Source organism: Neoarius graeffei, chromosome 11 (genome assembly GCF_027579695.1).
Source record: "Neoarius graeffei isolate fNeoGra1 chromosome 11, fNeoGra1.pri, whole genome shotgun sequence".
Taxonomy (NCBI): Eukaryota; Metazoa; Chordata; class Actinopteri; order Siluriformes; family Ariidae; genus Neoarius; species Neoarius graeffei.
This window is the reverse complement of record NC_083579.1, coordinates 78,981,361-79,002,891: the sequence shown is the minus strand read 5'-3', so window position 1 is coordinate 79,002,891 and position 21,531 is coordinate 78,981,361. Positions and strand designations below refer to the sequence as shown.

The following is a 21,531-nucleotide window of genomic DNA, read 5'->3' as shown; positions in this document are numbered from 1 at the left end:
CCCCATGCGGCGCTCCGCAATGCGAATGTTCTACACTCGGACATACTCCACTCCCCGTTCCCGTAAGCGCCCAGTGTACAGCTGCCCGAGTAACTCCGTGTGGAGATTGTCACTGATCATGCTAGTCCAGTTTACCTCCTTCCTTATGCTGTGTTCGCGGTAAAGTGCCATCTGTAAAGTGTTAAGAGGCGCTTCCACGCCAAGCAACTTTTGGGAAAAAAAAAATCTCATTAATATTACCAAAAATGAGCAACTTTCAGGGAGACCTGCAAGTGCCAGGAAATACACTAGAATGCATCTCCAAGCATGTAGAACCCGTGAGCTTTCAGCCCCTGAACCCCTGGCCGTTATGACTGGTGCCACTATGCTGATATTTTGGTCTCATTAGAACCCTGAAACACATCTCTGTTTGGGTTTTGTGCACGCTCATGAATGGGTCGACATGCAGGCTTATGCACATTAAAAGCAAGATGCATGCTCAAGAGCAAAGCTATCTAACCATAAACTATAAAACTGTCATCATCATGTGCCATGCTGACAGGTGTTGGCGACCATGTCCCTCCACTCATCTCTATTTTCAGATGTGATGATGCTGACAGGTGTTGGCGACCATGTCCCTCCACTCATCTCTATTTTCAGATGTGATGATGCTGACAGGTGTTGGCGACCATGTCCCTCCACTCATCTCTATTTTCAGATGTGATGATCAGGTCCAGTCCTTTGTTTGCCCCCATCCATTTTGCTAGGCTGGCCAGGTTCTTCTCTCTTTGTCTTCCCCGTGATCTTTTTCTGTTGATCTTCCCACATGTAATTGTGCACTCCAGACTATGCTTTCTCATAAAATGTCTGAAATATTTTGCTTGCAGTTTTCTTATTTTTTGTAGGAGGCACAGCTGTTTGTTGGCTTCTTCCAGCACACTTTCATTTGTTCTCTTAGCTGTCCACGGTATTTTCAGCATTTGTCTTGTGAACCACGTTTCCGTTGCATTTATTCGCTTTTCCATTTGTTTGTTTATTGTCCATGATTCACAGGGAAAATATAAGACTGTAATACATGATTTCTAACATGTAAGCATATTTTCTTATTTGTCAGGATGCTTTTCATTTTCTGAAATGTCGGTTTGGCTTGTCCGATTCTTGCTTTAACCTCAGTTTCACACCTTCCATCTGATGTTATAACAGACCCCAAATATTTGAACCTGTTGACCTGCTGTAATGTGGTATTGCCTATTCTGAGCTTGCATGTTGGAGGGATTCTTTTTCTTTATACCACCATAGTTTCTGTTTTCTTTTCATTTAAGGATAGTCCTAACTTTTCACTCTCAACATTGATTACAGTGGTGCTTGAAAGTTTGTGAACCCTTTAGAATTTTCTATATTTCTATATTGTATAATAGCCTTCTGGCTTGTCCACGTGATCTTTAGCAAACTACAGACAAGCAGCAATGTTCTTCTTGGAGAGCAGTGGCTTTCTCCTTGCAACCCTGCCATGCACACCACTGTTGTTCAGTGTTCTCCTGATGGTGGACTCATGAACATTAACATTAGCCAATGTGAGAGGGGCCTTCAGTTGCTTAGAAGTTACCCTGGGGTCCTTTGTGACCTCACCGACTATTACACGCCTTGCTCTTGGAGTGATCTTTGTTGGTTGACCACTCCTGGAGAGGGTAACAATGGTCTTGAATTTTCTCCATTTGCACAAAATCTGTCTGGCTGTGGATTGGTGGAGTCCAAACTCTTTAGAGATGGTTTTGTAACCTTTTCCAGCCTGATGAGCATCAACAACGCTTTTTCTGAGGTGCTCAGAAATCTCCTTTGCTCGTGCCATGATACACTTCCACAAATGTGTTGTGAAGATCAGACTTTGATAGATCCCTGTTCTTTAAATAAAACAGGGTGCCCACTCACACCTGACTGTCATCCCATTGATTGAAAACACCTGACTCTAATTTCACCTTCAAATTAACTGCTAATCCTAGAGGTTCACATACTTTTGCCACTCACAGATATGTAATATTGGATCATTTTCCTCAATAAATAAATGACCAAGTATAATATTTTTGTCTCATTTGTTTAACTGGGCTCTCTTTATCTACTTTTAGGACTTGTGTGAAAATCTGATGATGGTTTAGGTCATATTTATGCAGAAATATAGAAAATTCTAAAGGGTTCACAAACTTTCAAGCACCACTGTATATCTAACAGTTTCTATAGATCTTCTTGCCTTTCTGCGATCAATACTGTATCGTCAGCATACCTTATGTTGTTCACATTATGGCCTCCTATTTTGATACCTGGTAAATTTTGTATCGCTCGCACAATACATATTCACTGTACAATGAGCAGCGATCAGGAGAAAGTACGCAACCTTGGCGGACGCCTCTTTTGATATTTTGGAATTCACTTATTTCATTGTTCACTCTGACAGCTGCAGTTTGCTTCCAGTACATCTTTTTTAATGATCCTGAGGTCTTTTCCATTGATGTTTATATTTTCCAACATTTGCATGATTTATTCACGTTTCACTCGGTCAAAGGCTTTAGTATAGTCTATGAAGCACAGACAGACATCTTTTTGTACCTCTAGAGCTCTTTCACAAATTGTTCGAAGGATACAGATAGCATTTGATGTTCCCTTTCCTTCTATAAATCCACACTGCTCTGGGGCAATTTCTCTTTGAATCTTACTTCTAGCTCTTCACATTAGTACACGTAATAGTATTTTTGTAACATGGCTCATGAGGCTTATTGTTCTATGAGCTTCATATTCTGTGGCTCCTGCTTTTTTAGGAATGGTAACAAAAACAGATTGCAACAGATCCAGAAGTGTGTGTCCGGTGTCATAGATTTCATTCAACAGTATTGCGGCATGTTGGAGGGATTTTATTCCAAAAATCCCTCCAAGACCTCAGATTTTATTCCAAAGTCTGAAACAGCTCTATTGACACATTGTCTGGCCCAGTTGCCTTGCCATGACGTAGTCCTGACACTGCATTTCTTACTTCACTTTGGAGGATTGCAGGTCCTTCCATGTTCTTTTGGATGACGTAGTCTTCATTCCTATCCATCATCATTGTACAATTCTCCTATGTACGCTGCCCATCGTCTTCCAATATCTTCTTTTTCAATAAGAATCTTTCCATCTTTGGCTTTTATGCAACCTGATGTTGATGATGTTTTTCCTTTGCATGTTTCTCTTATTTTTTGGTGCATTGCTCTTGGTTTGTTGTATAGATGTTTCTTTTCTATTTCTGAACATTGTTCGTTGAGCCATGACTCTTTTGCGTTATTGCACTCTTGTCGTATTCTATTATTCAACTTCTTGTATTCTTCTTCATTATTCTTAACTTTTCTTCTTTTTTTTCCATAAGAATCAAGATGTCTTTGGTCATCCATTTTTTCTTTGCCTCCACTTTTTGTGTTGGTATTAGGGATGTCCCGATCAGGTTTTTTTGCCCTCCGATCCGATACCGATCATTTGATTTTGAGTATCTGCCGATACCGAGTCCCGATCCGATACTTCTTATAATCCATAAAAAATAATAAAGACGAGGAAAGAAACGGATCCAGGATGTTCCTCATTTTTTTTATTTAACACCTTATTTTAACATCCAACAACTCCGTTAGCAAACAGAGCACTTACGTGAGGTAGTTTGAACAATAAATAACATAAATTAAAAACATAACCTTAAAATACCTGGCAGGAATGTAAACAAATTAAAAAAAAACTGCCACAGTGCCAGTAATTTGCTTTTAAGAACGCATCTCACAGTGGTATACAGTAATTTCAATTAAGGAAATGAACGTTTTTCTTGATGAAAACAAGCATTTCTACCCTTTCAGGTTTGAGCCTGTTTTTGTCATCCAACACGTTTGCAACAGCACTAAAAACTCGCTGTATTGTGTCGGGTGTTTGTTTTTCAGGTGCCGTATCAGGTTTGTTGTATTAAATGCGGCCCTTTCCTGTCCACCCCTTGAAATTCCAGCTGTACATATTTCACAGTTTGCTATGGCAATGTTGTCATCAACTTTGAAATACTGCCACACCACAGACATACTTTGCTTTCTGCTTCGAACTGCTTCCGTGTTCAACTTTGCCGGCAACGGGCAGCCAATAACCAATAGCGTCTCTGCTACAAAGTGATGTCATGCCGCACGTGTTTTTGTTGCTGTGTTGAGACAAGACGTCTGGTCTCACTCTGTGCCAACGCATAGCTATTGATGTGTTAAAAATGAGAATATATTATATAGATATATATCCGATCCCTGATCGGGAGGTAATGCCCGATTCCGATCGAGTCTGAAACCACGTGATCGGGCCCGATTTCCGATCACGTGATCGGATCGGGACATCCCTAGTTGGTATATTCTCTATTGAGGTATTTCACCTGACGTCACAGGGTCACGTGACGCCCCGGTGTCCGCCATTTTGGACGGCAAGCTAGCCAATGTCAACAACAGTAGCTGGTATGTTACTGTAGCAATGTTTACGTTCAGTCATTTGGATGACTGTTAAAACCTTTCAGTCTCAAGTTTTTCCTTTACTGGATTTACTAGTTTACTGAGCCAGCCCGCCCCAGAGCGCTAGCTAGCTAGCCAGCCAGCCCGCCCCGGAGCGCTCGCTAGCTAGCCAGCCAGCCCGCCCCGGAGCGCTCGCTAGCTAGCCAGCCAGCCCGCCCCGGAGCGCTCGCTAGCTAGCCAGCCAGCCCGCCCCGGAGCGCTCGCTAGCTAGCCAGCCAGCCCGCCCCGGAGCGCTCGCTAGCCAGCCAGCCAGCCCCGGAGCGCTCGCTAGCCAGCCAGCCAGCCAGCCCCGGAGCGCTCGCTAGCCAGCCAGCCAGCCAGCCCCGGAACGCTCGCTAGCCAGCCAGCCAGCCAGCCCCGGAGCGCTCGCTAGCCAGCCAGCCAGCCAGCCCCGGAGCGCTCGCTAGCCAGCCAGCCAGCCAGCCCGCCCCGGAGCGCTCGCTAGCCAGCTAGCCCACCCCGGAGCGCTCGCTAGCCAGCCAGCCAGCCAGCCCCGGAGCGCTAGCTAGCCAGCCAGCCCCGGAGCGCTAGCTAGCTAGCGCCAGCCAGCCAGCCAGCCCCGGAGCGCGCTCAGTAAACTAGTAAATACAGTAAAGGAAAAACTTATAACAGGCCATGTCTCAACAGACTAAGAAGTTATTTCAATGACATTTAATAACATTTTGTTTATCCTGAGGACCGAAAGTAAATGAAAATGTGAACAAATCTTAGCTGTCAGTGAGCAATCCTGGTGGAAGCAGGTAAACGTCGTTCTCTAAGCCTGCTAACCTCAATTTTTGCAAATACCTCTCCCTCTGCTCGCCCTGTAAATGCCCTACGTCGCTGGATAGTGAAGGTGTTTTCTGGATCTCGCTCCTTTTTCTTTTATGTTTTTCGTTTGTCGCCTTCCTCGCATTCAAACCGATTCGAGCCGTGCCGTCCAAAATGGCAGCGTCACATGACTTGGTCACGTGAGTGAAATACCTCAATAGCGGCTTCTGTGATGGAAATTTTCAAGGTTTCCCAGAGTTGTTCTGATTTGTTGATGTTAGAAAGTGTGTCAAATCTGTTTTTAACATCAACAGCAAAATTTTCACGTACAATTGGGTCATTACGCAGAAGGGACATGTCTAGTTATAAAACTGTAGCTATCTGTAAATGTGGTGGACAGAGAAACACGAACCTTGATCGTTTGTGAGGTCAAGTCACTCAGGGTCAGGTGGATTGAGATGTTTGTCCCCAATTTCAGGCATAATTAGATCACTTTGAGTGCAGAAACCTCTGTTATGTGTTGTGAAACCAAACGCAATATGCACTTCTCTCTTTTATGCAAATGCAGCAAAAAAAAAAAAAAAAGGATGGAGAAATGAGCTGATTACACTGGCTTGAACTCTGGGTCATTAGCAGCACTAAGTTTTTCCCCTGTGATTGTTTTCTACCTATTTACCCATTCTCAAAAATAATGTTTATGGATGAGAAAATGTGCAATAATACATACAATACAAGATGATTTTCAGAACTACATTTTTTAACATGGAACATTTTGTGCAGATATGGCAACCCTGGTCATAGAACAAGTAAAAACTAAAAACATGCTCTTATAATCACTTCAGACTCTTATCATACTGCGATTTATTCCCATGCAAATATTAATAGTTTACTGCTTGGCAACGAATTCAGACCCTGGCAGAGGGTAAAACGCTGTAGGAAAATGTAACAGGCAACACCTGTTTAAAGCAGATTTCACAATTTTGTTACATTTGGTAGAAGTTGACCTTTCATTTGCATGCTTTGGAAACTTCTGTTCGCATTACTCACATTAGTAATGGAGTTGCCTAAAGCATGTGGATTATACAATATTTTATAGTGCTGTATCGGAGAAATGGCTTAAACAATAAAAATAATTGATGAAAAAAATATGTGATTCTCCAGAGTAATGAAAGTGGAGTAAATGGATGAAGGCGCCAGTCGATTCTAATTGGCTAAGTCGATTCAGGTGTGGGTTTGGCCTGGCCTGACCTATAAAATATTAGTTAATTGTTTGCTCCTCAGCGATGTTACAGCTGATCAATAAAGCCTTTACACAGCTGTGAGACTGGAAAGTTTAACAACGGAATTTCTAAAGACACAATCCTCCATCACAGCCCAATCTGAGCCATTATCCATCCAAAAATCCTTTTTCGATTAATCTAGCATAGCAAAACACTATACTCGGATAACGTGACAACGAAATGTGTTGCAACCATAACAGCTGCATTCGTAAGTCCATAAGAAGGTTGATGAATGTGTGTTGTGCATGACAGCGTACCGCTACAGAAACCATTGTTTTCTTGATAAATCTTTGCTGCCCTTCTCAAGTTTGCAAAAAACCGCATGAGTGTTGCACTATTCAAACAACCGTGTGTGGACAGACAGCATAAAAGTTTAACTTTCGGGTAAACACAAACAGCGTTCTGTTTGGAGAAAGCAAAACTTTGTACACCGACACCAAAACCTCATCCCAGCCGCTTTGCTACCTCAGGGCCTGGATGACTTACAGTCACTGAAAGAAAAATGAACTTTAGAGCCAAATGCCTGTCAAGGATCTGAAACTCAAACGGCATCAGTGAAATAAACATAGAAATAAACATAGAAATGAACAGAAATAAATAAACAACCAAAAGCACAAACAGAAGAAATTCCAGATTTAAGAAAGGCCCGTTTCCAATCTCGGGCCCACTGACATAATAATAAAGCTAGTTATGGATTCTCCAAGTACTTTGTAATGCTACAAATAGTGCAGGGTATATAGTTTGTTCAAGGAAAGTCAAATAAAAGTAATTATTATTCATACGGGACACTTTTTCCATGGAATAAAAAACATGTACTCTATTCCCTTCTAGTGGGTTTATTGATGGCATGCAATATTACGATCATATCGCTTATCCTCCATGTATTGCACATTGTCAAGACAACACAACGTCACACTTCGGAGCTCGTGTGAATATCCAATGGCAAAACTTTGCTGCTGCACATGAACACAATCATTTCTTTGCTGGCCGGGAAAGAGAGAAGACGAGGCTAATTCAGTGCTAGGATGAAGCACTAAATAAAAAACTAAAATCTGAAACTAAAGATGCGCTGAACATCCAAAAGGCTACCAAAACTTCATTATATATTCTTCACGCATATTTACAAGAGAGAAACATACCAACGGACATCGAAAAACTGGAAAAGAGAGCAATAGTGGAAATGTCATCAAAGTTCTACTTGGAGGTGAGGAAAAGTGACGGAGACTTTTACAAGAGGACTTCACTCGTGGGCTTCACTCAGCAAAGCCCTTTTGTTTTGAACAACTGCAGTGTAACAATGAACTACAACCAAAAGTAACTGAAAACTTGAACTGTCTACCTGGATATAGCTTGTATATAAGTTGGGTTGTTGTTCAGGCTTTTTGGACTTGGACCATTTTTATTGTTAGAACTTTGACTTTTTGCATGTACATTGGATTGACAGAACATTGAATTATATTCGATCAGAATCAGCATTCAATATTGGTAAGTTTCCACCCTGTTCTTAACTTTTTGTAAAATCTATAATTGTTCCATCGAATGTGTATAATAATAATAATAATAATAATAATAGCTGTCTTTTTTTCATGGTCTATCAGATATATTCCATTCAGCTACTCGTCTTCGACGCGTTCAGTATCATGCTAGCTGAATGGAATATATCTGATAGACCACTCAATGCCAGCCAATATTATTTAAATGAGGACTAAAGCATAATGGAGTGCGCTGTTATTGGAAATTAATCAACATCCAGATCATGTGATGCGGCCTGTCATGAACCCCCAAAGTTATTTTACAGCCAATTTAAAACATGTCCCAAAGTGTTTTATTCCTCTTATACCACACCAATTTGTCAATAATTATATTTATTAATTAAATAATAATCCATCATACTGTAGGTTTGATCTGTTTCTAGTTAAATTCAATTTTGTGCAATGTCCCAGAAACAAGTTACTTCCTGTTTTCATTTTATACTGTAGCAGCTACTTCATGAACAGTCCTTCTTACCAGCCATTGTTTTCTTCTCTCAAAGATATTAAGCAGCTTGTCATGTTACTGAGAAACTGAAAAAAATAGCAAAGCCATCAGTCTTGAAGACTTTCCTGTGGTGGAAAAAGTCAGGTTATATCTTTCCCTCTGATGTCACAAAGCACTGACATTGGAGGCTCCTTCCATAAATTTTAAATAAAGTCGACCTACATGTCACCAAAACAATGATTATATGTATCATCACATATTTTTATTATACAGTATGTTTTCTGTTGTTAAAAAGCAGCATGCAATATTTAAATAATATTGGCTGGCGTTGAGTGGTCTATCAGATATGTTCCATTCAGCTAGCATGATACTGAAAGAGTCGAAGACGAGTAGCTGAACGGAATATATCTGATATACCATGAAAAAAAGCCAGCCAGTATTATTATTATTATTATTATAAATACACATTTCTTTCGGGTGTTCAACGCGTCTTTCTCTTTCAAAATTCTCTTAAAATTTTCCGTATTTAACGAAGCGAACCTGGCGGCCATGTTTGTTTGCAAATTGTCCCAGTCGCTTGTGAGTGCGGAAGTTTTACGTCTCCGACATGTGACGTCATGTTGTCTTGACAACCATGCAATATTGTTAACTATATTCAATGCTCATTCTCCATTGGGTAGAGTGACGTAATACACGTAGGATATGTAATATGCTCACAATATTGCATGCTATCAAACCAAATGAATGAAACCCGCTACAAGGGAATAGAATACAAGTTTGTATTCCATCAAAAAAGTGTCCTGTATGGATAATTAACAGTTATGCCACGAAATCGAGTCATACTGTACATGAGCTGATAGCTGACGATGCACATAGCACTGAGGTGTCTATAATCCATATACAAGGAGATTGAGTGGAATAACTGTTTTATTCTCTCCACATTCACTGGATTTTGAGAAACAGAGCATTTTTATTTTTATTTTTTTTGCAAATTCGATAAATGAAAACTTTATACAAAACATCCAACAAAATAATTTCCACTTAGAATGTAAACAAACCGGCGAAATGACAGGAGCAATTTGTGAAAAATGCGATAATAATGATTCTTGAAAAAAAAAAAGATATGCTCTTACCATCTTACTTTTCTGACTTTTATTCCATATTTTGTTGCTTTTTTTTGTATTTTTGGGGTTTTGTTTTCGAGTAGAGGTTTTATTTCATCCTCGGTTGGTTCAGCAACACGCTCCGCCATTTTGTTTTTCTCTACTCATGGTATATGAGCTGATATCTTAGTAGTAGAGTAGCCAATCAGAGCGCACGATTGCTCATATCCAGTGAATGTGGATAGAATAAATCCTGGATATACCATGAACTGACATCACAATTTACTATTTACACATTATACTGTTTTATTCTTCACATTTACACGCTCTTAGAAACACGGTGTGCTGAGTGCCAGCCATATTCCTAAATTTATTGTGTGAACATGGTCTGTGAGCACTTTAATGCATACCAGTGAGCATGGAATAAAAACTCTTAACACTCTGGAGGAGACTAATCCGATTCATACAGCTGAACACCTGTCCTGTAAAATCCAAAAATCTGATACAGCTTTATTTCCAGTGATCTAATCTTTCACGCCTATCACCATCTGTTGAAATAAACCATACCCAAACAGCTCCACTGAACACCACTGTGCTTTTGTAAGACTGGGGACGTGGACTGTTTTACTGGCAGATAGAGTTATGTGAAAATCCTGATGATTAAGAGCCAGGTGTGTCTTACCTTTGATTTCCAGCTCTTTACCTCCTGAAGCCAGGGTGGGAGCAGTAAGCATGGGTGACTGATCAATCCGCCCATAGGGCTTCCCTGAAATGTAGGAGAAAAAACAAGAATCCATAGTTTTAAAGCATTAACTCTGACATCTCGGCCTATTCTTGCCCATTTTTGATACCAGGTTTAACAGCCAATAAAAGCGCCCCAAAATAGATGTGGGGCGTTTGATATGTTTTTTCAGCACTGATGCTGCTTTTCCACTACCAACGCGGCTGAGTTGGGCTGAGCCGTGCCGTGCTGAGTTGGGCTGAGTCGAGCTGAGTGGGGCTGTTGGAGTTGCATTTCGACTACAACCGCGCTGAACCGTGCTGGCTGGAAGTGGGTGGACACATTGGGTGGAGTTAGCGAAAGTGGGTGGACGTCACGTGATGTCGTTAGGCGGCGCAAATAGTGACATCAGTGATCTTTTAAGCGGTAGTCTCACGACCCGGATAGTAAACAATAAACATGGAGTCGTTAGTGTTGCTGGTCTTGGTGCTGTGGCTTGTTGTCACCGACAACGCCAACAGATACTGGCAAGAGTGTATAGATGAGGCGAGGCGCATAATGGCCCTTTTCCACTACCCTTTTTCATCTCACTTCAGCTCGCTTCAGCCCGACACGGCTCGCGTTTCGACTACCTTAGAGCAGCACGACTCAGCTCGCTTCAGCCCTGCTTAGCACCCAAAACTCGCACCGTTTTGGAGTAGGGCTGAAGCGAGCCAAACCGAGCCGAGTGGGGCTAGGGGCGTGAGCAGACACTCCCCTGTGCACTGATTGGTGAGGAGGAGTGTCCTCACATGCCCACACACGCCCTGCGAGCACGCTGGGATCTGTAAACACTGTAAACCCGGAAGAAGAAGAATTACAAATTACGAGAATTTCTGAAGCCTTATGCGCCTCGCCTCATCTATACGCTCTTGCCAGTATCTGTTGGCGTTGTCGGTGACAACAAGCCACAGCACCAAGACCAGCAACACTAACGACTCCATGTTTATTGTTTACTATCCGGGTCGTGAGACTACCGCTTAAAAGCTCACTGATGTCACTATTTGCGCCGCCTAACGACATCACGTGACGTCCACCCACTTTCGCTAACTCCACCCAATGTGTCCACCCACTTCCAGCCAGCACGGTTCAGCGCGGTTGTAGTTGAAATACAACTCCAACAGCCCCACTCAGCTCGACTCAGCACGGCACGGCTCAGCCCAACTCAGCCGCGTTGGTAGTGGAAAAGCAGCATAAGGCTTCAGAAATTCTCGTAATTCGTAATTATTCTTCTTCCGGGTTTACGGTGTTTACAGATCCCAGCGTGCTCGCGGGGCGTGTGTGGGCATGTGAGGACACTCCTCCTCACCAATCAGTGCACAGGGGAGTGTCTGCTCACGCCCCTAGCCCCACTCGGCTCGGTTTGGCTCGCTTCAGCCCCACTCCAAAACCGTGTGAGTTTTGGGTGCTAAGCAGGGCTGAAGCGAGCTGAGTCGTGCTGCTCTAAGGTAGTCGAAACGCGAGCCGTGTCGGGCTGAAGTGAGCTGAAAAAGGGTAGTGGAAAAGGGCCATAACAGGTTGCTGATGTACACAAAACTGTTCTTGAAGAACCGGATTTATGATTGGCATCAGGACTGAAAAACTAAATGTAGGATTTTCCAAAAGGTCTTATTTGAAAGCTGATGACAGGAATTGTAGTCTGCCTTGGAAATCAAATGATGACAAGTTAATGTATAAAAACCTCTGCAGAGTGTTGGTTTATAAGATAAAAAACAACTCTTTTTTATGGCTAAATTGTGATGCTATGCGTGGATTTTTTTTTTCCTTGTTAAACCATGGTTCTGTAAATTTAAGAAGATAAAACCAAATAATTAAGCAAAATGATCCTTCATGGTGCAGAGACCATTACAGATTTTAAATTACTATTATAGCATAGCCTGAAACTGTACTACTATTACTACTACTACAAATAATAATAATAATAATAATAATAATAATAATAATAATAATCATCATCATCATCAAAGTTGTCATCATCCTCTTAATAATGTCACCTCAAACCTAAACACATACAGGAAGAAAAAAAAAAACAGAGTTGAGTGAAGAACTAAGTTAAACTTCAGCTGTGTGGTTACTGACCTTTACATCGCCCCCTGTGGGCCAGCGTCAGTGTACGATCCTTGCATTTTGCCCTCTGCAAGTCACAGGTCGTATCGTAGGTGCGTCCATCTGAGCCACACACTGGTTTGGCTTGAGTCTTTGAGCAGATAATTGCACAGTGGCTGTCTCTATCCCCAATCAACCACTACACACACACACACACACACACACACCATGATGTTTGACACAGTTAGTCAGATCTCCAAATATATAACAGTTATTCCATGAAATCGAGTCGTACATGAGCAACATGCCTTTGATGATATTATGCACTGTAGATGATGATATGTTCAAACTCTGCAATTTTACACTGTCGAACTCCTTTCTGATATTGCTCCACTATTTGTCGGTGCAGAATTAGGGGGATTGGTGATCCTCTTCCCATCTTTACTTCTGAGAGCCGCTGCCACTCCAAGATGCTCTTTTTATACCCAGTCATGTTAATGACCTATTGCCAATTGACCTAATGAGTTGCAGTTTGGTCCTCCAGCTGTTCCTTTTTTGTCCCTTTAACTTTTCCAGCCTCTTATTGCCCCTGTCCCAACTTTTTTGAGATGTGTTGCTGTCATGAAATTTCAAATGAGCCAATATTTGGCATGAAATTTCAAAATGTCTCACTTTCGACATTTGATATGTTGTCTATGTTCTATTGTGAATACAATATCAGTTTTTGAGATTTGTAAATTATTGCATTCCGTTTTTATTGACAATTTGTACTTTGTCCCAACTTTTTTGGAATCGGGGTTGTACTATAAACCAAATAGTGTAAATGCGTTAATATCAATGTGTGATTTGTCTTGCAGACAGATTTACTTTCAGAGGTGGCAGAAAAAATTCTTCAACCCCTTCTGACCAAAATTCAACAGTGCTGTGGTCTCAATATAGTAATTTGACACAAAGACCTGCATAATGACTAATTAAGCATAAAGTTGCTGAGCTTTAAAAGACAAAAAGTTTCATAGATTTAAGAGAGTTTCACTGTTAGGGGAAAAAAAAAAACACTCTGATCCCATCTGTGCTACTACCATTTAAGTGAATCATGTGTCTGGAAAAGCTGAATCCAAATTGCTTAAAGTGCTATTACGAATGATGTACTAAAAGTTATCCAAACAAAACAGAAGAATTAATAGGCAGTCAGATGGATCTATCTGTGCCTTGTAGATAAATACTGATGCATGTGTTACGCAGATTCTCACAGTCCGAACGTTCATGAAATTTCCCCCAGTTGAGCATATCCCAGCAGAATAGCGGCCGTAATTCATGCAGCAGACAACAATAATGGCACTTCCCTTTGCTCTAAATTAGACACGGTTAGGCCTGTTCTTCTGACATTAATGACCACACATTATTCTTCTCCCCACAGTTCCCTCAAACATTCAAACAGTTCATACTTCGGCATCCGAGACTTCAGCATTAAAGGCAGTCAAATAAGCACTTAATGTCATGTGAGGAGTGAGAGATGGCTCTGGAAACACACTGTACTCACGACGGGTCGTGCTTAACACCAGATTCATTTGTGTTGTATTGCTGTCCAGCGGCTAGTCGATCAGCAGGAAAGGAGTTTAAGTCCGACTTGAGAGTTAGGCTACACCAAGACACACCGCTGGATTAAAAACAGCTGACCATTCCTCAGCAGAAGAGCACTTAGTTACTAATCCTCCAAATGTAAAAACAAATCAGTTAAGCCATCGGTCGGTCTCGGTTTACATTCGTCACTCCTGTAACTACATACCTCTCCTATTAGTTTCACTCGAGTTACTGAAATCATATGCTTTTAAATGACTGAATAGTAAATATAGAGATTTGTGCTCTTAGGTGTGCTTGTGCTTTTACACTGGATGATCTTCAGGCCGATTTTGCTGTCGAAGACAAAAAAAAAAAAAATCAAAAAGAATTCTTTGGTCTTGACTTGAGATCGTGGTGGCTGCAATACTGTATAGGAGCATCGCACAGGAAGAAAGAGACACAGATACAGATAAAGTAATGCTAGCTACAAATACTGACAGCAAGCAAAATGTAAAAAAATAAATACATTAAAAAAAACAATGCAGATTTTTTAATTGTTTAAAGCTGTACTGCCTTTCAGATTTTTCAGTGTAAGTCATAAAAAGAATTTTCCCCGACACCCAATTATTTTTGTTCAGTGGACCGAAAGCTACTGAATTCGAATCACAGACTTCCAATTTTATTAGTTTTTTTTTAAACAGAACAACTAATGAATTTATCTCCATGTGGCCCTAAATTCTCCGCTATTTTTTCCTGCTTCACCATGACCCAATACAAGATACTACATCATGCATCACGTGGTGGGCTTTCCCCGTTCACGCAAGGCATTGTGGGATACAAATTTGAAACAGGAGAGAAAAATGGAGGACGTGAGTGTGCGAATGAAACGTGAAAGAGCGACTACAGTAACGGAAAGAAAGCGAGAAGAAAAGATGTTATGTTCTATACGAAGGAAAGGAAACGCAGGACCAAACTAATAAATATGGGCGCTCAGCGAGCACCTCGGTGTGATCAGCTGTTCGTTTAGCGACAGAATGATGGAACTGTCAGTGCACACTCAAAGGGAAACCTGTAGATGGCAGTAATGCAACACTGTGGATGCCAGCTGCTGTAAAACCCAAAAGAAGAAGAAGAAGAAGGTAAACCTGCGCATGCGCACACGGACTTCCTCTGTCTGCTTGACTGCGTGAAGCGAGCGATTTCATGCACATTATTTGCTTTAATCCCCTCAAATTAAATAACTTCCCAGCCACAGAATGACCTGATATTTTTAGATATCACAGAAATAAACAGATATCACAATCACCACATTTCAGACGGAACTCAATTTCAACAATTTTATGAAATCGAAAGGCCGTCTCGCTTTAAGCAGAGAGAAGATCTCATCACAGCGCTCTCATGACAAGGCACAATGGGACGTTGCACAGATTGAAACAGCAGGTAAACTACAGCTTCCTGTATCCTTATTACATCGATTTTTTTTTTTCCCTTTCAGTTTACCGTCTCTAAACTCTGGGAAGGAATTCCCACAAGAATCAAAAACTTAGGATCATTTCTAGTATTTAAATCAGCCTTAAAATCACATCTTATTTTAAACCAACAATAAGCATTTCTTTCTTTATACCCTAAAAATTCTAGTATGATGAGTTATCGGCTCAGTGCAAGCATGCGTAGAGTCATGTGTAAATAACTATAGTGTATTTAGCCGCAGTGTATATTTGTATAGTCCTCTTGTTCTAACAAACAAACAAATAAATAAATAATAAAATGACATGGGTGGGGTGGCACAGTGGTGTAGTGGTTAGCGCTGTCGCCTCACAGCAAGAAGGTCCTGGGTTCGAGCCCCGTGGCCGGCGAGGGCCTTTCTGTGCGGAGTTTGCATGTTCTCCCCGTGTCCGCGTGGGTTTCCTCCGGGTGCTCCGGTTTCCCCCACAGTCCAAAGACATGCAGGTTAGGTTAACTGGTGACTCTAAATTGAGCGTAGGTGTGAATGTGAGTGTGAATGGTTGTCTGTGTCTATGTGTCAGCCCTGTGATGACCTGGCGACTTGTCCAGGGTGTACCCCGCCTTTCGCCCGTAGTCAGCTGGGATAGGCTCCAGCTTGCCTGCGACCCTGTAGAACAGGATAAAGCGGCTAGAGAGAATGAGATGAGATGACATGGGTGGCTGTTGACCCGAAAGTTTATACTATTTCAACAGCCACACACACCTTACATTAGTAATTATAGTAACTATTGTTTGCAAATTCTTTTTTTTCTATTATATATAATTGTATTCAGCTTTTGAATACATTTTCTTCCCATATTATATATTGTGTGTGAATAAAGTTGAATTAAATTAAAGCTCACACTGAACAATTGGCATTAATGTTGCATGAGCCGTGAATGGCCATGGAGTTGTTTCAAAACATTGCAAATATTATACCAAATATTATGCCAGTATAATTCGACCTCATTTTCTGCACAAGCTTAGATCATTTTGATCGATAACATCAGCAGAATGTAGTAATTTCCTTTAACTGGATGCCTATCAGACTCGTTTCTGGTGCATGTGGGACTCCGCCAGGGCTGCCCTTTGTCACCGGTTCTGTTCATAACTTTTATGGACAGAATTTCTAGCCGCAGCCAAGGGGTGGAGGGTGTCTGGTTTGGTGGCATCAGGATCACGTCTCTGCTTTTTGCGGATGATGTGGTCCTGTTGGCTTCATCAATCTGTGACTTACAGCATGCGCTGGGATGGTTTGCAGCCGAGTGCAAAGCGGCTGGGATGAAGATCAGCACCTCCAAGTCTGTGGCCATGGCGCTCAGCCGGAAACAGGTGGGGTGCCCACTCCAGGTCGGGGAGGGAGTTGCTACCTAAAGTGGAGGAGTTTAAGTATCTCGGGGCTTTGTTCACGAGTGAGGGTAAGGGGGAGCGGGAGTTGGACAGACGGATCGGGGCAGTGTCAGCAGTGATGCAGACGCTAAACCGGTCTGTTGTGGTAAAGAGAGAGCTGAGCCAAAAGGCAAAGCTCTCAATTTACTGGTCCATCTACATTCCCACTCTCACTTATGGTCACGAGCTATGGGTAGTGACCAAAAGAATGAGATCACGGATACAAGTGGTAGAAATGAGTTTTCTTCGCAGGGTGGCTGGGCTCTCCCTTAGAGACAGGGTGAGAAGCTTGGTCATTCAGGAGAGACTCGGAGTAGAACCGCTGCTCCTCCACATCGAAAGGAGTCAGTGGAGGTGGTTTAGGCACCTTGTTAGGATGCCCCCTGGACGCCTCCCAAGGGAGGTTTTCTGGGCATGCTCCACCAGGAGGAGACCCCAGGGCAGACCCAGGACATGCTGGAGAGATTACATCTCTCGGCTGGCCTGGGAACGCCTCGGTATTCCCCCGGAAGAGCTGGTGGAGGTAGCCGGGGAGACGGAAGTCTGGGCTGCTCTGCTTAGGCTGCTACCCCCGAGACACGGATCTGGATAAGCAGTAGAAGATGGATGGATGGATGGATGGATGGATGGATGGATGGATGGATGGATGGAAGCCTATCATTAGAGGATCTTCATCATATAATCTGAAATGACGAGCACATTATGCCACAACCTGTTACAGCATTCACTCACAATTTCATTGGGATCATGCTGTACAGTGTGACAAGTAATAATCTCAAATTAGTAATAAAATCAACTTTTGTCTGAATATTAGACAATTTACAAAACTACTATCCATCTGCACTCACCCACACCCAACTAAATCAACTAATATTATTCTGTCCACATTCATTGGATATGAGCAATCGCACACTCTGATTGGCTACTCTACTACTAGGCTATCAGCTCATGTACCATGAGTCGAGAAAAACAAAATGGTGGAGTGCATCAAGTCAGATATATCACTTTATCAAGTATTTAAAAGAAACAGAAATAGTGAAAAGAATATAGTTTTGCTTCCCCCCCCCCAATATCTCCTGTTCCACACTCCAGCCCAGTCGGTGGCAGTAATGCACCTTTAAGTTGGTTTGCCAACCACCAAAAAAAAACCTTAAAGAAGAACAAAATGGTCGAGCGTGTTGCTGAACCAACCAAGGACGAAATAAAAACTCTACTTGAAAACAAAACCCCCAAAAATACAACAAAAAAGCAACAAAATATGGAATAAAAGTACACTACCGTTCAAAAGTTTGGGGTCACCCAGACAATTTTGTGTTTTCCATGAAAAGTCACACTTTTATTTCCCACCATAAGTTGTAAAATGAATAGAAAATATAGTCAAGACATTTTTCTGGCCATTTTGAGCATTTAATCGACCCCACAAATGTGATGCTCCAGAAACTCAATCTGCTCAAAGGAAGGTCAGTTTTATAGCTTCTCTAAAGAGCTAAACTGTTTTCAGCTGTGCTAACATGATTGTACAAGGGTTTTCTAATCATCCATTAGCCTTCTGAGACAATGAGCAAACACATTGTACCATTAGAACACTGGAGTGAGAGTTGCTGGAAATGGGCCTCTATACACCTATGGAGATATTGCACCAAAAACCAGACATTTGCAGCTAGAATAGTCATTTACCACATTAGCAATGTATAGAGTGGATTTCTGATTAGTTTAAAGTGATCTTCATTGAAAAGAACAGTGCTTTTCTTTCAAAAATAAGGACATTTCAAAGTGACCCCAAACTTTTGAATGGTAGTGTATATATATATAGTATCATTTATGTTCTATTTCTATTCTAGCTATAATTTGCCATTCATTTGGGTATTTCTACTACCGTGCTGCTGAATTCTTGTTAATGATTTATCAGAATTGCTTCATTTTCTATAACTGCAGCTCTGACAATTGTGCTGATTGTTATTCTAATTACTAGCTTATAGTATGTACGCACTCAATTTAATACACGATCATTTCTACAGTAAGAACTCATTCACAGTGACTTTTGTCTGATACTCGTTTGTAATCATTAATACGGCGATGTTTATTCATGGAAGTTGTTTCCAGAGTCACTAAGTTTTTCAGGTTACTTCAGGACAGACGAATTTGCCGTTTCTCAGGAACATCATTAAATCAGTGACTGACTGTGATTCCTTTATTAAAGATGCTTTATAATGCAACCTGTTTAATCTGTATGAAGCGTATTAAGATTTTGGTCTCCAATAAAAAGTGATGTGAATCTGAAAATATTGGTTTTTTAGAATTATTCATATTGTTCATCTGCATATTAATTGTTACAGTCTAGATTATAAATCACATCTCTTTTTTTGTATCAGTTGCAGAATTAAAAGCACCAGGATCAGTAATGCACTTCAGGCACTATACTGTACAAGTGATAATGATGTGTACTGTACATTCTCCTTTACTCTTTTCTCAGATGGACTGCAAACACTGAATGTGTGCGCAATACTTCCTACTGCATGACTCATCATCTCGAGGAATAAACCTACTTGAAACCTTCTTTCAAAAATAAGGACATTTCAAAGTGACCCCAAACTTTTGAACGGTAGTGTATTTCATGGTAAGAACATATGTATTTTTTTTATTTTTCAAGAATTATTATTATTATTGCATTTTTTACAAATTGCTCCGGTCATTGCGCCGGTTTGTGCACATTCTAAGCAGAAATGATTTTGTTGGATGTTTTGTATCAAGTTTTTATTTATCGAATCTGCTCTCAAAATCCAGTGAATGTGGATAGAATAAAACAGTTATTCCACTCAATCTCGTCGTACATGGTTTATAGACAACTCGGTGCTACACGCCTCGATTTCGTGGAATAACTGTTAAATATTTAACTTTTATATACACCACTACTACACACAATATTAGTTAATCAGGATATAACAGAAGGCATAATGAAAAACTGACTCGTTTCTGCTCTGCTGCTAAAACAGCTGCTATAAGAACTGAAACAATCGCAGGCGATGGATAGAATCAGTCTACCAAGGAATCTAACTTGTACAAGAAAAATAGAGAAGCCTTGTATGCACATAAAGTCAAGGAAAGGTTACCACAACCAAGAATGGAACAAATAGATCCCAAACAATGTGTAGTATATTAGTATTGGTTTGTTATATTAAGAGATTTAAAACAGCAGCGATGTGCTGTGATAGAACATAATCCACAACAGACCGGATTATTATTTTCCAATAACAGCACATCCCAAAGTGCTTTTTTCCCCCTCTGCTACCATTTCCCAATAATAGCCTTTTATCCAGTAAGTATTACTTGGTTACTTCATTCTTGTTACTTCATTAATGTTCCAGAAGTTAGAGTATAAACAGTTGTTCAATCACCATCCTCTCTTTTTTCTCTCTCTCAAGAAGTTAAGGAAAAATCCAGCTTGTGATGTTACTGACCATCTGCAAAGACCTCCATCCTGAAGTCTTTCCCATGTTGGAAAACATACACCTGTAACTCTGACAGTTACAAAGCGCTGACACTGGAGACTCCTTCCAAAATGTTACATTTAAATAATATTGGCTGGCTTTAAGTGGTCTATCAGATATATTCCATTCAGCTGGCATGATATTGAATGAGTCAAAGACGACTAGCTGAATGGAATATATCTTAGATACTACGAAAAAAAGCCATTATTATTATTATTATTATTATACATACTGTACACATTTCTTTCGGGTGTTCAACGTGTCTTTCTCTTTCAAAATTCTCTCAAAATCTTCCGCATTTAACGAAGCAAACCTGGTGGCCAAGTTTGTTTACAAATTGTCCCAGTCGCTCGGTAATGCGGAAGTTTTATGTCTCCGACATGTGACGTCATGTTGTCTTGACAACCATGCAATATCATAAACCATATTCAACGCTCATTCTCCATTGGGTAGAGTGACGTAATACACGTAGGATAAGCGATATGCTAACAATATTACATGCTATCAAACCAAATGAATGGAACCTGCTAGAAGGGAATAGAACACGTTTTTATTCCACGAAATTGAGTCGTACATGAGCTGATGGGTGACGAGGCGCATAGCACTGAGTTGTAGATAATCCATGTACGATGAGATTGAGTGGAATAACGGTTTTATTTTATCCACATTAACTGGATTTTGAGAATTTGCTTTTTTTTTTTTGCAAATTCAATAAATAAAAATTTTATACAAAACATCTGACAAAATCATTTCCGCTTAGAATGTAAACAAACTGGGGTAATGACGAGCAATTTGTGAAAAATTTGCTCATATCCAGTGAATGTGGATAGAATAATTAAAAATATTCAATGTAAAATCCCGGTGTATGATAAAGTATTATTAGAAACAATTCAAGCTGCTGATACAGAAAAGGAATCAACATCTTCTGACCAATCAGATTCAAGAATTCCACTGCGCTGTAGTATCACGTGTCTCAGAGTCGTAAAGCTGTCATTAAGGCTACGTTCACACTGCAGGCTGAAGTGACTCAAATCCGATCTTTTCGCCCATATGTGACCTGTATCCGATCTTTTATTGACAATATGAACGACACAGATCCGATTTTTTCAAATCCGACCCAGGCCGTTTGGATATGTGGTCCTAATTCCGATTCCTATCCGCTCTTTTCATATG

The 21,531-nt window shown here is 40.9% G+C and overlaps 1 protein-coding gene across 5 annotated transcripts in view; it reads right to left on the bottom strand.

Moving 5' to 3' along the window:
• smoc1 (SPARC related modular calcium binding 1) overlaps positions 1-21,531 on the bottom strand; it is a 125,339-nt gene that overhangs the window by 74,518 nt on the left and 29,290 nt on the right. For all 5 annotated transcript variants that reach the window (XM_060934739.1, XM_060934738.1, XM_060934741.1 and 2 more), the window contains exons 2-3: positions 12,470-12,635; positions 10,313-10,396 (exon numbers count right to left, since the gene is read on the bottom strand). In XM_060934739.1, coding sequence (XP_060790722.1) covers positions 10,313-10,396; positions 12,470-12,635 — 250 coding nt within the window. The remainder of the gene's footprint in view (positions 1-10,312; positions 10,397-12,469; positions 12,636-21,531) is intronic.